General features: G+C 45.0%; 1 protein-coding gene across 5 annotated transcripts in view; it reads left to right on the plus strand.

Annotated features, from left to right (window-relative positions):
• The window catches only part of dmgdh (dimethylglycine dehydrogenase), a 169,396-nt gene that overhangs the window by 78,052 nt on the left and 75,738 nt on the right, over nucleotides 1-15,606 (plus strand). For all 5 annotated transcript variants that reach the window (XM_085982273.1, XM_085982283.1, XM_085982306.1 and 2 more), the window contains exon 6: nucleotides 10,629-10,877. In XM_085982273.1, the coding sequence (XP_085838399.1) occupies nucleotides 10,629-10,877 (249 nt within the window). The remainder of the gene's footprint in view (nucleotides 1-10,628; nucleotides 10,878-15,606) is intronic.

A 15,606-nucleotide genomic window follows, 5' to 3' on the forward strand; every position in this document is an offset into this window, starting at 1 on the left:
GTAGAAAAGCAAAGATGCAAAAAACTTCCCGGAAAAAATGGAGGACCAAGGGTCTAGCGAGAATGAGGATTTCAAAGAAATTAGTATTAGTAAAAAGAATAGTACTGTGGAGGAATGTGAAATTATCCACCTTGGTCGGAAAAATAGAAAAGCAAATATTTTTTAAATGGTCAGAGATTGGGAAATATTGCTGTTCGGAGGGAACTGGGTGTCCTTGTACACGAATCTACGAAAGTTAACATGCAGATTTTTTTTAAAATTCGTTTATAGGATGTGGGCGTCGCTGGCAAGGCCAGCATTTATTGCCCATCCCTAATTGCCATTGAGAAGGTGGTGGTGAGCTGCCTTCTTGAACCGCTGCAGTCCGTGTGGTGAAGGTACTCCCACAGTGCTGTTAGGTAGGGAGTTCCAGGATTTTGACCCAGCAACGATGAAGGATCGGCGATATACTTCTAAGTCAGGATGGTGTGTGACTTGGAGGGGAACTTGGAGGTGGTGGTGTTCCCATGCACATGTTGCCCTTGTCCTTCTAGGTGGAAGAGGTCGCGGGTTTGGGAGGTGCTGCCGAAGAATCCTTGGCAAGTTGCTGCAGTGCATCTTGTAGATGGTACACACTGCAGCCACAGTACGCCAGTGGTGGAGGGAGTGAATGTTTAAGGTGGTGGATGGGGTGCCAATCAAGCATGCTGCTTTGTCCTGGATGGTGTCGAGATTCGTGGTTGTTGTTGGAGCTGCACTCATCCAGGCAAGTGGAGAGTATTCCATCACACTCCTTACTTGTGCCTTGTAGATGGTGGAAAGGCTTTGGGGAGTCAGGAGGTGAGACACTCGCCACAGAATACCTTGCCTCTGACCTGCTCTTGTTGTCACAGTATTTATGTGGCTGGTCCAGTTAAGTTTCTGGTCAATGGTGACCCCCAGGATGTTGATGGTGAGGGATTTGGCGATGGTAATGCCGTTGAATGTCAAGGGGAGGTGGTTAGACTCTCGCTTGTTGGAGATAGTCATTGCCTGGCACTTTTGTGGCGCGAATGTTACCTGCCACTTATCAGCCCAAGCCTGAATGTCGTCCAGGTCTTGTTGCATGCGGGCATGGACTGCTTCATTATCTGAGGAGTTGTGAATGGCGCTGAAGACTGTGCAGTCATGATCTTATTGAATGGCGGAGCAGGCTCGAGCGGCCGAATGGGCTATTCCTGCTCGTATTTCTTACGTTCTATGTTCTTATGAGCTGACAAGCATACTGAAGCGACAGAATAGAGCAACACCCATTTAACCAAAGGCAACTTTCCACAGCCAGACTCTCTCCAACTTCAGTGTGCGATATCATGCAACCATACCTAACTATACCAAGAAGCACAACGTATACCCATGTACACTATCGAGTGCGACTCTACAAATACTGTGTGAACACGGTATACAGCACCTGACAGGTTAATGTCTATAAACGGTCTGGTTTTCCTCTTTCTTTGTTGTGTCCCTAAACTCTGTTCTTTGACAACAGTAAAAAAATGTTTTTGAAAAGAAGAATATTTCAGAAGCAGCGCAGTTGATAAGATTATTGTTGTTATGCTCAAGGAAGAACAAATTGAACAGAGGGATAAACGGAATGCTGATTCTATAACACTGGTGGACTGGAATTCATTCCCATCTGCCCCATACTTGCTAACTTGTCTTTTTTCCACTGGATCACATCTTCTTTCCAAAATAATAGAACAATCCTTTGATGTTAAACTCTTCCACAAGGCCATGCTATTGGCCATATGCATGCACAGGGACAAGAGGGAGTGATTATGTTGCCTTTTTCCCCATTTCAAATGGGTGTATTCAGCCTTATGTTAGAAACAGGCCGTTATGACTCAGAGAGGTATTGGAATAAAATACTAGCTTGCATTTATATTGGACCTTTCATCTCCTTCGGATGTCACAAAGCACTTTCACTATTGTTATGTAGCTGCTTAGACCCCATGGGTTGGATTTCCATTCCTAAACAATTCTGGGCAGAGTTAACATGGATTTATGAAAGGGAAATCCTGTTTCACAAACCTATTGGAGTTCTTTGAGGATGTAACTAGTGGAGTAGCCAAAGGGGAACCGGTAGATGTGGTGTATTCGGATTTTCAGAAGGCCTTCGATAAGATCCCACACAAGAGGTTGGTGAACAAAATTAGGGCACATGGAATTGAGGGTAATACACTAGCATGGATTGAGAATTGGTTAACAAACAGAAAACAAAGAGTAGGGATAAACGGGTCTTTTTCAGGATGGCAGGCTGTGACTAGTGGGGTACCGCAAGGATCGGTGCTTGGGCCCCAGCTATTCACAATCTATATCAATGATTTGGATGAGGGGTCTAAATGTAAAATTTCCAAATCTGCTGATGATACAAAGCTAGGTGTCAGTGTCAGTTGTGAAGAGGATGTGAAGAGGCTTCAAGGGGATCTCGACAGGCTCAGTGAGTGGGCGAGTGCATGGCAGATAGAATATAATGTGGATACATGTGAAGTTATCAACTTTGGTGGAAAAAACAGAAAGGCAGAGTATTTCCTAAATGGTGAAAGATTGGGGAATGCAGATGCTCAAAGGGACCTGGGTGTCCTTGTACTTGAGTCACTGAAAGTGAATGTGCAGGTGCAACAAGCCATTAGGAAGGCAAATGGTATGCTGGCCTTCATTACAAGAGGATTTGAGTACAGGAGTAAAGAAGTCTTACTCCAATTATACAGAGGCCTTGGTGAGACCACACCTGGGGTACTGTGTACAATTTTGGTCTCCTTACCTAAGAAAGGATATACTTGCCATAGAGGAAGTGCAATGAAGGTTCACGAGATTGATTCCTGGGATGGCGGGACTGTCGTATGAGAAGAGATTAAGTAAACTAGGCCTGTATTCTCTTGAATTCAGAAGAATGAGAGGGGATCTCATTGAAGCATACAAAATTATTACAGGGCTTAATAGGATGGATGCTGGGAGTATGTTTCCCTTGGCTGGGGAGTCTAGAACCAGGGGCCACAGCCTCAGGATAAAGGGTAGGCCATTCAGGACTGAGATGAGAAGAAATTTCTTCACACAGAGGGTGGTGAATCTTTGGAATTCTCTACCCCAGAGGGCTGTGGAGGCTCAGTCATTGGGTATATTCAAAACAGAAGTCGATAGATTTTTGACTAGTAAAAGCATCAAAGGATATGGCGATAGGGCCGGTGAATGGAGTTGAGGCAGAAGATCAGCCATGATCTCATTGAATGGCAGAGCAGGCTTGAAGGGCCGAATGTCCTACTCCTGCTCCTATTTCTTATGTTCTGCCTCTCCAGCTCCCTCTCTTTCTTTAAGACCCTCCTTAAAAACCACAATTTTTGCCGCAGACCTCTATGAAATCCCTTGGGATGTTTTTTTCTATGCTGAAGACATATTTGCATATTTGTTGTTATGTAGGCAATTGCAGCAGCCAATTTGTGCACAGTAAGGTACCACAAGTGATAAATGAATGATCGACCAGATAGTCTGTTGTTGATGGAGGAATGATGGCCAGGACATCAGGAGAACTCCTTGCTCTTCTTCGAATAATGCTGTGGACACCTTTATGTCCATTCAGCAAGCTACTAAGACCTTAGTTTAACATTTTATCCGAAAGATGACACCTCTGACAATGCAGCATTCTCTCAGCACTGCACTGAAGTGTCAGTCCAGATTATATGCTCAAGTGCATAGTGGAATTAGAACCTACTCATTTTGCCTTATCAGAGAACACAGGGTTGAACATAAGAACATAAGAAATAGGAGCAGGAGTAGGCCATTTGGCCCCTCGAGCCTGCTCCGCCATTCAATAAGATCATAACTGATATGGCCTTGGCCTCAATACCACTTTCCTGCCCGCTCCCCAAACCCTTGACTCCCTTATCATTCAAAATCTGTCTATCTCCACCTTAAATATACTCAATGACCCAGCCTCCACAGCTCTGGGGTAGAGAATTCCAAAGATTCACGACCCTCTGAGAGAAGAAATTCCTCCTCATCTCCGTTTTAAATGGGCAACCCCTTATTCTGAAATTATGCCCCCTAGTTCTAGATTCTCCCACAAGGGGAAGTATCCACTCTGCATCTACCCCGTCAAACCCCCTCAGAATCTTACATGTTTCAATAAGATCAGCTCTCATTCTTCTAAACTCCAATGAGTATAGGCCCAACCTGCTCAACTTTTTTTCATAAGACAACCCCTTCATCTCAGGAATTAACCTAGTGAACCTTCTCTGAATTGCCTCCAATGCAAGTACAGGAAACTCTTTTTTGTCTGGCACCGACGGGACTGGCGTGGTGCCGGTTGATCAAAAAGTCCGGATTACAGAGAGGTATACTTACCAAGGTACGAGAGCCCCGTACACGGCCACAGCTGCAGGAGCCCCGGTTACACGGCACTTGTGCAGGAGTTCCGGTTACACGGCCACAGATCCAGGAGTCCCTGTTGCAAGGCCACAGGTGCAGGAACCCGTTACACGGCCACAGATCCAGGAACCCCGGTTACACGGCCACTAATATATAGTAAAATAATTACCTGAACCTTCTCCTGAATTTTGCCGGTTAAGAGAGATTTCCGGGTATTTCGGTGCCGGTTAAAAGAGAGTTTCCTGTATATCCCTCCTTAAGTAAGGAGTGCATCACTGTTTTCTTTGATAAGCTAAACTGAACAGTAATATAATAATTCTTATATTTGCAAGAAAACAGCCACTAAAAATGTTGGAAAATATGTTTTTTTTGCTACTTATGTAATTTTTCTGCTCTGTAAACATGTTCTGGCTCTTAATCTGTCCAGCACAGAGGGAATGCCAGCTGTTGTTTATGCAGTGTGCTGATGCTGTAAGTGCTGAAGTTGCTGAATAAGCCTCTTCCTTTTTTAAACCATCCATGCAAGCCACTGTTTAGTTAAAAAAAGATGTAGTGTACGTATGTGGGTCTGTGGTGTGTCAGCCCTTCGGTTTCTTCCTTTTTGATCTCTCCATTTCCACTCCCCTGAAAGTGACACGATTGGTACTATTTTTCTCATCAATCTTCACCCCTCCTCGCCTTTCCTTTAAGTGTCAACTCCATACTGGGTAAGGGTGTGGTCCCAAAGGTACGAGTCACCGGCCCCAGTACCTCACTCATGTGGCCATTATTCATGTGTGATGCTTGACAGTGAGTGTTGATAGGCCTTTTGACCACAGGGGCCATTCCAGACAGGCCTAATTCTATTCATACGTGTGCACTTTCAGCAAGGATGGCTGGATTAGGAGAAGGAAACCTTACTGATTTTCATAGAATCATAGAATGGTTACAGCACAGAAGGAGGCCATTCAGCCCATCGAGCCCATGCCAGCTCTCTGCAAGAGCACTTCAGCTAGTCCCACTCCCCCACCCTTTCTCTGTAGCTCTGCAAATATTTTTCCTTCAGGTACTTATCCAATTCCCTTTTGAAAGCCATGATTGAATCTGCCTCCACCACCCTTTCAGGCAGTGCCTTCCAGATCATAACCACTCGCTGCGTAAAAAAGTTTTTCCTCATGTCGCCTTTGGTTCTTCTGCCAATCACCTTAAATCTGTATCCTCTGGTTCTCAACCCTTCCACCAATGGGAACAGTTTCTCTCTGTCTCGACCCCTCGTGATTTTGAACACCTCTATCAAATCTCCTCTCAATCTTCTCTGTTCTAAGGAGAACAACCCCAGCTTCTCCAGTCTATCCATGTAACTGCAAATCCTCATCCTTGTAAATCTTTTCTGCACCCTCTCTAAGGCATTCACATCCTTCCTAAATTGGACACAATGCTCCAGTTGAGTCCGAACCAGTGTTTTATAAAGGTTCATCACAACGTCCTTGCTTTTGTACTCTATGGCCTCAATTTCGCCTACCGAGGCGGATCCGGTGTGGCCGGGGTCGGTGGCAGGGTGTGACCCCGCTGCTGGCTCCAGCCCGCTCTGTGAAATGAATTTTATGCTGATTGGGCTTGTTAAGCGGGCCAACTGAAGGAAGTGGGTCTGATAGCATCACTTGATAATGAGTCATCAGCCAGTTTCCTTAAAGGGACCATACGCAAATTGATTTTGACAGTTCTGCTGTCAGTGTTCTACAGCATTGAGGTGCTGCAAACACTGACAAGCACTGCACAGAGGTGCACACCTGCACCGAGGTGCACACCTGCACCCAGGCTCTCCCATGACTCCCTCCATATGCTTATGGAGTGAGTCACAGCACACAGGGAGGTTCACTTCCCTTCCCATGGGTGAAAAAGACCTCCCCAGGAGATCAACACAGCCTGGTTGCACATTGCACAGGAGGACACAAGCAGGGATGTCATTAGGAGGACCAGGCTGCAGTGGCGCAAACCTTTCAATGATCTCAGTAGATCACGAAACGTTACTGCAAAGCCACACTCAACCTCATCTTGCTGTGCCACTCATCACATCCCCATCACTCTGCCTTCCCTACCCTACTCCTGCACATCCTTACTCAATCCAACTTACCTTGCACCTCCACCCATCTCTATCTACATTATCACTTCCCCATCTCACTAGCCACTCCTCACACTCACCCTCATCCTAGTCCAATCATAACAACTAACAACACACAAGGGTAGGCACTTGGGTGTTTTAGCCATTGTTCATCAGATGTTTCTGTTAATGTGCTGTCAAACATTGAAATCTTTATTTTCAACACTCTGCGTTCTTGAACAGATTTGTGTGCACCTTTGTAAATGGCTTAGTGAGTTGCAGTGAATGGTGAGACATAATGGTACACCCCGCAATGACGATGAGTGTGAAAGGAATGCCTTGGGCATTATAGGGATGCTTTATGGTGTTGGTGTGGGGTGGTGCCAACCTGTCGCATCATGTGGCTGCCTCTACCCGCTGTCAAAAAAAACATTTTTTCCAGCTGACCCACCACCAAATGCGCCCACAGACCCCCCGAAAAATTCCCCCCATGCCTCTATTTATGAAGCCCAGGATCCCATATGCTTTTTTAACCACTTTCTCAACCTGCCCTGCCACCTTCAACACTTTCTGCACATGTACCCTCAAGTCTCTCTGTTCATAGGAACAGGAGTAGGCCATTCAGCCCCTTGAGCCTGCTCCACCATTCAGTGAGATCATGGCTGATCTGTGACCTAACTCCATATACTCGGCCAAATGCACCCCCTTTGGAATTGTACCCTTTAGTTTATATTGCCTCTCCCCTAGCTTGGCAGAGGGATGGGCACCAGCATATAGGAGTAGAAAAGAGACATAAGGTGCATAAAAGAGTGAGTGCGTTAGATAGTACTAGAGAAGAAAGTAGTACTCGAGGCAGAAGTAGTACCATATTAGATAGGAGCAGACTAAGAAAAACTACGAAAAATTCAAAAATGGGTTTAGAATGCATGTACGTAAACGTACAAAGTGTGGTGAACAAGGTTGGTGAGCTACAAGCACAATTAGCCATGTGGCAATATGATGTAGTGGCAATAACGGAAACGTGGCTTAAAAACGGTGAGGACTGGGCACTTAATATTCAAGGGTACAAGGTGTTCAGGATAGGGAAGGAAAAAAGGGAGGTGGGGTGGCAGTGCTGATTAAGGAAGACATTGGAGTGTTGGAAAGGGAGGATGTTCTTGAGGGGACAAGGACAGAATTCATTTGGTTAGAGTTGAGGAGCAAAAAGGGTATGATCACACTATTGGGGGTATTCTATAAGCCTCCAAATAGTGAGAGGGAGGTAGAGGAGCAAATCTACAGGGAAATCGCAGAGATATGCAAGAGCTATAGAGTGGTGATATTGGGGGACTTTAATTACCCAAATATCGATTGGGATAATGCTAGGGTAAAGGGAAAGGAGAGGGAGGAATTTCTGAAATGTGTTCAGCAGAATTTCCTTGACTAGTTGTTCTTGGCCCAACTAGGAAGGAGGCATTGCTGGATCTTGTGCTGGGGAATGAGGTGGGCCAGGTCGACCAAGTATCTGTGGGAGAACACTTGGTACGAGTGATCATCGTATCATAAGATTTAGATTAGCAATGGAGAGGAGCAAGGAACAATCTAGAGTGGAACTTCTAAACTGGAATAGGGCTAACTTCAATGGGATGCGAAAGGATCTAGCCAGGTTAAATGGAATCAAAGACTGACAGGAAAAACTGTAACGGAACAATGGGTAATCTTGAAGGAGGAGATGTTCCAAGTACAGGTAAGGTACATTCCAACAAGAGGGAAGGGTAAGGGAACCAAAGCAAGGGCTCCTTAGATGACGAGGGAGATAGAGAAGATGATGAAACAAAAAAAGAGGGTGTATGATGAATGTCAGGTGAATTCTTCAAGGGAGAACCAGACCAAATACAATAAGTTGAGGGGAAGTGAAGATGAAAATAAGATTGGTAAAGAGAGAATATGAGAGTAGAAGGGCAGTTAACATAAAAGGGAACCCAAAAATCTTCTACTGGCATGTAAACAGTAAGCGGGTAGTAAGAGGCGGGTGGGGCCTATTAGGGACAAAGAAGGTGATACAGGCTTAGAGGCACAGGGCAAGGCTAGAATACTCAATGAGTACTTGGTATCAACATTTACTAAGGAGGTAGATGCTGACAAAATATCGGTAGAAGTGGAAAAAGTAGAAGCAATGGAAGGGGTGAAAATTGATGGACAGGATGTACTAGAAAGGCTGGGTATGCTTAGAGTGGATAAGTCGCCTGGTCCAGATGGCTTGCATCCCAGGTTGCTAAGGGAATTGGGGGAGGAGATAGCAGAAGGGCTTGCCATAATTTTCCAATGTTCCCTAGATGAGGGGGAGGTGCCTGAGGATTGGAAAGTGGCAGGGACAGAGGGACCTGGGAGTTAAGGTGCATAGGTCCTTGAAGGTGGCAGGACATATTGAGAAAGTGGTTAGCAAAGCATATGGGATCTTGGTTTTCATAAATAGAGGTATTGAGTACAAAAGTAGAGAAGTTATGCTGAATCTTTATAAAGCGCTGGTTAGGCCACAACTGGAGTATTGTGTCCAGTTCTGGTCACCACACTTTAGGAAGGATGTGAAGGCCCTTGAGAGGGTGCAGAGGAGATTTACCTTAATGGTTCTGGGGATGGGGGATCTTAGCTACAAGGACAGGTTGGAGAAGCTAGATTTGTTTTCATTAGAGCAAAGGAGGTTGAGGGGTGATTTGATAGAGGTGTACAAGATTATGACGGGTTTGGATAGGCTAGACGGGGAAAGGCTGTTCCCACTAGATGATGGCACAGGGACTAGGGGACACAGATTTCAGGTTTTGGGCAAGAGATACAGGGGGGATGTGAGGAAAATCTTTTTTTACACAGCGAGTGATGATCACCTGGAATTCGCTGCCGACGGAAGTGGTGGAAGCGGAGACACTCAATGTTTTCAAGGGGAGACTGGATAGGCACTTGAGGGAAATAAACTTGCAGCGCTACAGGGATAGAGCAGGGGAATGGGACTGACTGAATTGCTGTACAGAGAGCCGGCACGGACTGTGCCGTTATGATTCTATGACTATAGTTTATTAATTCCTTTAAAAAGCAGATAGACGATGAAGGTGAAAATCAACCTCATGGTGTTTTTTGCTTTCTGTTGGCCAGCCTTTGTGTGTGGCAATGCTGCTCTTTTGCCATTCTATTTGTATTTTATTATAGAGAATAGTAGAGGCTGTGGCCTTTTCAAGCTACCAGAAAGGTCTCCACTTTGATGTTAAAGTAATTCAAAGCGACAAACTTGTAATTTCATAATTTTTGATAATGATTTTGAAGTTTGTTTTTCATTTAAAAAAAACCCTAAGCATCCATTGCAAGCTAAGCTGATCTGAAAGTGGGCTTATACAAAACTTTAGTCAGGTTGCGCTTGGAATACTGTGCCCATTTTTGGCCTCCTCACATGGTGGGTGATATTGAGGCTTTGGAAATGGTGCAGAGGAGGGCCACTAGACTAATTCCCAGTTTAAAGCATCTTAGTCATCAAGACAGGCTAAAAGAGTTGGGTCTCTACACTTTAGAGAATCGTAGACTTAGAGGTGATCTGATTGAGGTTTATAAGATAATGAAGGGAATAGATTGTGTTCCAGTTGACAGTTTGTTTCAATTAAATAGGTTAGGGAGGACCAGGGGTCACAAATTTAAGTTGTATAAGGCTCGATTTGTTGTATAAGGTTAGATGTCAGGAGATGGTTCTTTTCCCAGCGAATAGTGGATCTCTGGAACAGGCTGCCGTCTCGTGTGGTGGATGTTGATTTGCTGAATTTCTTCAAGCGAGAGCTGGATCTGTTTCTGGCTGGGGTGGCAATCACCTCTTATAGAAGGTAGGTACTGCAGGGAATTCAGGGTCACAGTGATCTCCTGGACTAGTTTCGATCGCTTAGATGGGTCACAGAGGAATTTCCCAGATTTTTTCCCCCAAATTGGCCTGGGTTTTTTGCCTCTCCCGGGAGATCACATGGTTTCGGGTGGGGTGGAGTGTACATGTTGTGATAACACAAGGTATCGCAATTGTGTGGGACAGGTTCGATGGACCCAGAGGATCTTTACCTGTCTGTCATTGTTCATATGTTCGTATGGTTTTGTAGCTCAGCCCCTTTGTCAAATTGGTTCCGATGAATGTAAAGATAAAGCTCTGCTGTGTTTGCTGCAGGATTCTGGGCTCGCGAAGTTGGAAAGATGATTGGTTTGGAGCACCCCCTTGTCCCTGTCCACCATCAGTATATCATCACAGCAACAGTCCCAGAGGTGAAATCACTGAAACAAGAGCTTCCTGTTCTCCGTGACGTGGAGGGGTCATACTACCTGCGCCAAGAGCGTGATGGTCTGCTGTTTGGTCCCTATGAGGATCAGGAGAAGATGAAGATGCAGGACTCTTGGTTAACAGATGGTGTCCCACCAGGTACAAAGAGGATATCGTAATTTAATTTTAAAATATCAATTTTATCTTGCATTACATACAAATGCTGAAGTATACTTAAAGGAGAAGGTAATTATGGGGGAGTATTTTCTCTGCGCTAGCTGTAATGAAATCGTAAACCTATTTATAAAGAACTGTTTATAATTTTGCTACAATTAACCTACAAAGGAGATCTATTTACTCACCTCTCTGAGCTCGATATTAAACCCACCACGACGAATGAAAGAGGGTCGGGGGTAGGGTTAAAGAGTAAAATTCAGGGAACGTTACCCCAACTCGCCATGCATGCGCCAGGCGCCCTTTTTGTGGTGGCAGGTATTGGGGCATCCGAGTGTCCTGCCGAGGAGACAGGGTCGGAAACCCGGCAGTGAAAGGGAGGCGGGAGCTGCCAGCTCCATTAGGTAAGTCCTCCTTGTGGCCCGGGAGGAGCAGGATTGCTTCCCCCAGCCCTTCAAGAAAGCCTTCATCCCCCTGCAGCCCTGGTCGGCAGCCTCCACCCCACCCCACCAGTCCTCCCGCTTGCCGACCTCCTCCCAGCCCTCTCCTCACAGCCCTCTCCTGCCCGTGGGGTAGGTGGGGGGGGGGGTGGTGTTAAAATGGAGGCCATGGAGTCAGTTTTCACATACATGCTGATGACATAAAGCTCTGTTTTTCTGCCTCCTCCATCAATCCAAAGGCTCTGCTCTTAAGCTACCCATCAACATTAAAACAGGCATGTGCCCAAACTTCCTGCAATTTAATTTTGGCAAGAACAAAGCAATTCCTTTTGGTTCTTGCCAATATACATTCCTCTGACCTTGATTCCATCAGCCTGGCTGCCACTTCAAATGAATCAAGAAGTATGGAACCTTGGCATACTACTCAACCCCAAAATTAGCATCTTCCTCACATTCTTTAATTTAGAAGTAAAGGGAGTAAATTAAGGGTAGGACATAGCAGGGCAGCTCGGCTGCGTGGAGTGCTCCTCCTGTGCTATGTGGGAAGTCAGGGACACTTTCGGTGTCTAGGGTGAACACGTGTGCAGGAAGTGTCTCCAGCTGCAGCTACTCGAAATCCGCATTTCGGATCTGGAGCTGCGGCTGGAGTCACTGTGGAGCATCCGTGAGGCTGAGATCTTCGTGGATAGCATGTTTAACAAGGTGGTCACACCGCAGGTGAAGAGTGCACAGGCAGAAATGGAATGGGTGACCGCCAAACAGAGTAAAAGAACTAGGAAGGTAGTGCAGGAGTCCCCTGGGTCCATCTCCCTCTCCAATAGATTTTCCGTTTTGGATACTGCTGGGGGAGATGGTTTCTCAGGGGAATGCAGTAAGAGCCAAGTCCGTGGCACTACAAGTGGCTCAGCTGCACAGGAGGGGAGGAAAAAGTGGGAGAGCAATAGTGATAGGGGATTCTATCATAAAGGGAACAAATAGACGTTTCTGTGGCCGCAGGCGTGACTCCAGGATGGTATGTTGCCTCCCTGGTGCCAGGGTCAAGGGTGTCACTGAGTGGCTGCAGGACATTCTGAAGGGGGAGGGTGAACAGCCAGAGGTCGTGGTCAATATCGGTACCAACGACATAGGTAGAAAGAGGGACGAGGTCCTGCAAGCAGAATATAGGGAGCTAGGAAACAAATTAAAAAGCAGGACCTCAAAGGTAGTAATCTCTGGATTACTCCCAGTGCCACATGCTAGCGAGAGCAGAAATAGGAGAATAGGCCAGATGAATGCATGGCTGGAGAGATGGTGTAGGAGGGAGGGATTTAAATTTCTACGGCATTGGTACCGATTCTGAGGAAGGTGGGACCTGTACAAGCTGGACAATTACACCTTGGCAGAACTGGGACCAATATCCTCCCAGGGGAGTTTGCTAGTGCTGTTGGGAAGGATTTAAACTAGTTTGTCAGGGGGCTGGGAACCGAAGTGTGGACCCAGAACAGAGAGAAACAAAGCTGGAAGTGCAAGTTCAAAAAGTAGTCAGCCAAACTAGTAGGGAGTAGAAACAAAGGCCAACAGTAAATAGGGTCAAAGTGCAGAAAAATAGTAAACAGGTAAAATTGAAGGCACTTTATCTAAATGCACGTAACATTCGCAACAAGGTGGATGAATTAATGGCACTAATAGAAGTAAATGGGTATGATGTAATTGGCATTACAGAGACATGGTTGCAGGGTAACCAAAGCTGGGAACTGAATGTTCCAGGGTACTCAACATTTAGGAAGGACAGACAAAAATGAAAAGGAGGTGGTGTAGCACTGTTAATAAGGGATGAGATCAGTATGGTAAAGATAAAAGATCTTGGCTTGGCAGATCGTGATGTAGAACTGGAATCAGTTTGGGTGGAGCTTAGAAACAGCAAAGGGCAGAAAACATTGGTGGAAGTTGTGTATAGGCTACCAAACAGTAATGGTAATGTAGGACACAATATCAATCAAGAAATTAGAAGTGCATGTAACAAGGGCAATACGGTAATCATGGGGGACTTTAATCTACATATTGACTGGGCAAATCAAATTACAGGGTACCACTAATGGTGTGGAGGACGAATTCTTGGAATGCATGCGAGATAGTTTCCTGGATCAGTATGTGGAGGAACCAACCAGGAAACAGGCTATTCTGGATCTGGTACTGTGTAATGCGAAAGGGCTAATCAATAATCTTGTGGTAAAGGGGCCTTTAGGGACAAGTGACCATAATATGATTGAATTTTACATTAAGTTTGAGAGTGATGTAGTCCAATCTGAAACTAAGGTCTTCAACCAAAACAGAGGAAACTACAAGGGTATGAGGGACAAGTTGACCATGGTAGATTGGGAGACTACACTAAAAGATATGCAGGTGGACATACAATGGCTAATATTTAAGGAAATAATGCATAATTTGCAACAAACATATATTCCTCTAGGGCATAAAAACCCCAAAGGAAAAGTGATCCAATCATGGCTAACAAAAGAAATTAAAGCTAGTATTAAGTCAAAGGAGGAAGCTTATAAAGTTGCCAGAAAAAGCGGTCAGCCTGAGGATTGGGATCTTTTTAGAAATCAGCAAAGGGGGACCAAGAAATTGATAAAGAAAGGGAAAATGGAATATGAGCACAAACTAGCAAAAAATATAAAAACAGATTGTAAAAGCGTCTATTGGTATGTGAAAAGGAAAAGACTGGCGAAAGTAAATGTAGGTTCTTTATAGCCAGAGACGGGTGAATTTATAATGGGGAATGAGGAAATGGCAGAGAAATTAAATAAATACTTTGTTTCTGTCTTCCCGGAGGAAGACACAAAAAACCTCCCAGAAATATGAGAAAACCAAGGGTATGGCGAGAATGAGGAACTTAAAGAAATCATTATTAGTAAAAAAACAGTACTGTACTAGCAAAATTAATGGGACTAAGCGTCAATAAATCCCAAGCACCAGATGACCTACATCCTAGGGTTTTGAAAGAGGTGGCCATTGGGATAGTGGACGCATTGGTTGTCATCTTCCAAAATTCTATAGATTCTGGAATGGTTCCTGCAGATTGGAGGATAGCAAAAGTAACCCCGCTATTTAAGAAAGGAGGGAGAGAGAAAACAGGGAACTACAGACCTGTTAGCCTCACATCAGTAGTTGGGAAAATGCTGGAATCTATTATAAAGGATGCAATAACTGGGCACTTAGAAACTAATAGTAAGATTGGGCAGAGTCAACATGGATTTATGAAAGGGAAATCCTGTTTAACAAACCTATTGGAGTTCTTTGAAGATGTACTTAGTGGAGTAGCCAAAGGGGTACCGGTAGATGTGGTGTATTTGGATTTTCAGAAGACCTTCGATAAGGTCCCACACAAGAGGTTGGTGAACAAAATTAGGGCACATGGAATTGAGGGTAATATACTAGCATGGATTGAGAATTGGTTAACAGACAGAAAACAAAGAGTAGGGATAAATGGGTCTTTTTCAGGATGACAGGCTGTGACTAGTGGGGTACCGCAAGGATCGGTGCTTGGGCCCCAGCTATTCACAATCTATATCAGTGATTTGGATGAGGGGTCTAAATGTAACATTTCCAAATTTGCTGATGATACAAAGCTAGGTGTCAGTTGTGAAGAGGATGTGAAGAGGCTTCAAGGGGATCTTGACAGGCTCAGTGAGTGGGCGAGAACATGGCAGATCGAATATAATGTGGATAAATGTGAAGTTATCCACTTTGGTAGAAAAAACAGAAAGGCAGAGTATTTCCTAAATGGTGAAAGATTGGGGAATGCAGATGCTCAAAGGGACCTGGGTGTCCTTGTACATGAGTCACTGAAAGTGAATGTGCAGGTGCAGCAAGCCATTAGGAAGGCAAATGGTATGCTAGCCTTCATCACAAGAGGATTTGAGTATAGGAGTAAAGAAGTCTTCCTCCAATTATATAGGGCCTTGCTGAGACCACACCTGGAGTACTGTGTACACTTTTGGCCTCCTTACCTAAGGAAGGATATACTGTACTTGCCATATGAGGGAGTGCAACGAAGGCTCATGAGATTGATTCCTGGGATGGCGGGACTGTCGTATGAGAAGAGATTGAGTAAACTAGGCCTGTATTCTCTTGAATTCAGAAGAATGAGAGGGGATCTCATTGAAGCATACAAAATTATTACAGGGCTTGATAGTGTGGATGCTGGGAGAATGTTTCCCTTGGCTGGGGAGTCTAGAACCAGGGGCCACAGCCTCAGGATAAAGGGTAGGCCATTCAGGACTGAGATGAGA

The sequence above is a fragment of the Somniosus microcephalus genome, chromosome 1, assembly GCF_052327205.1.
Source record: "Somniosus microcephalus isolate GS21.2 chromosome 1, FLI_Smic_1.0, whole genome shotgun sequence".
Lineage (NCBI taxonomy): Eukaryota > Metazoa > Chordata > Chondrichthyes > Squaliformes > Somniosidae > Somniosus > Somniosus microcephalus.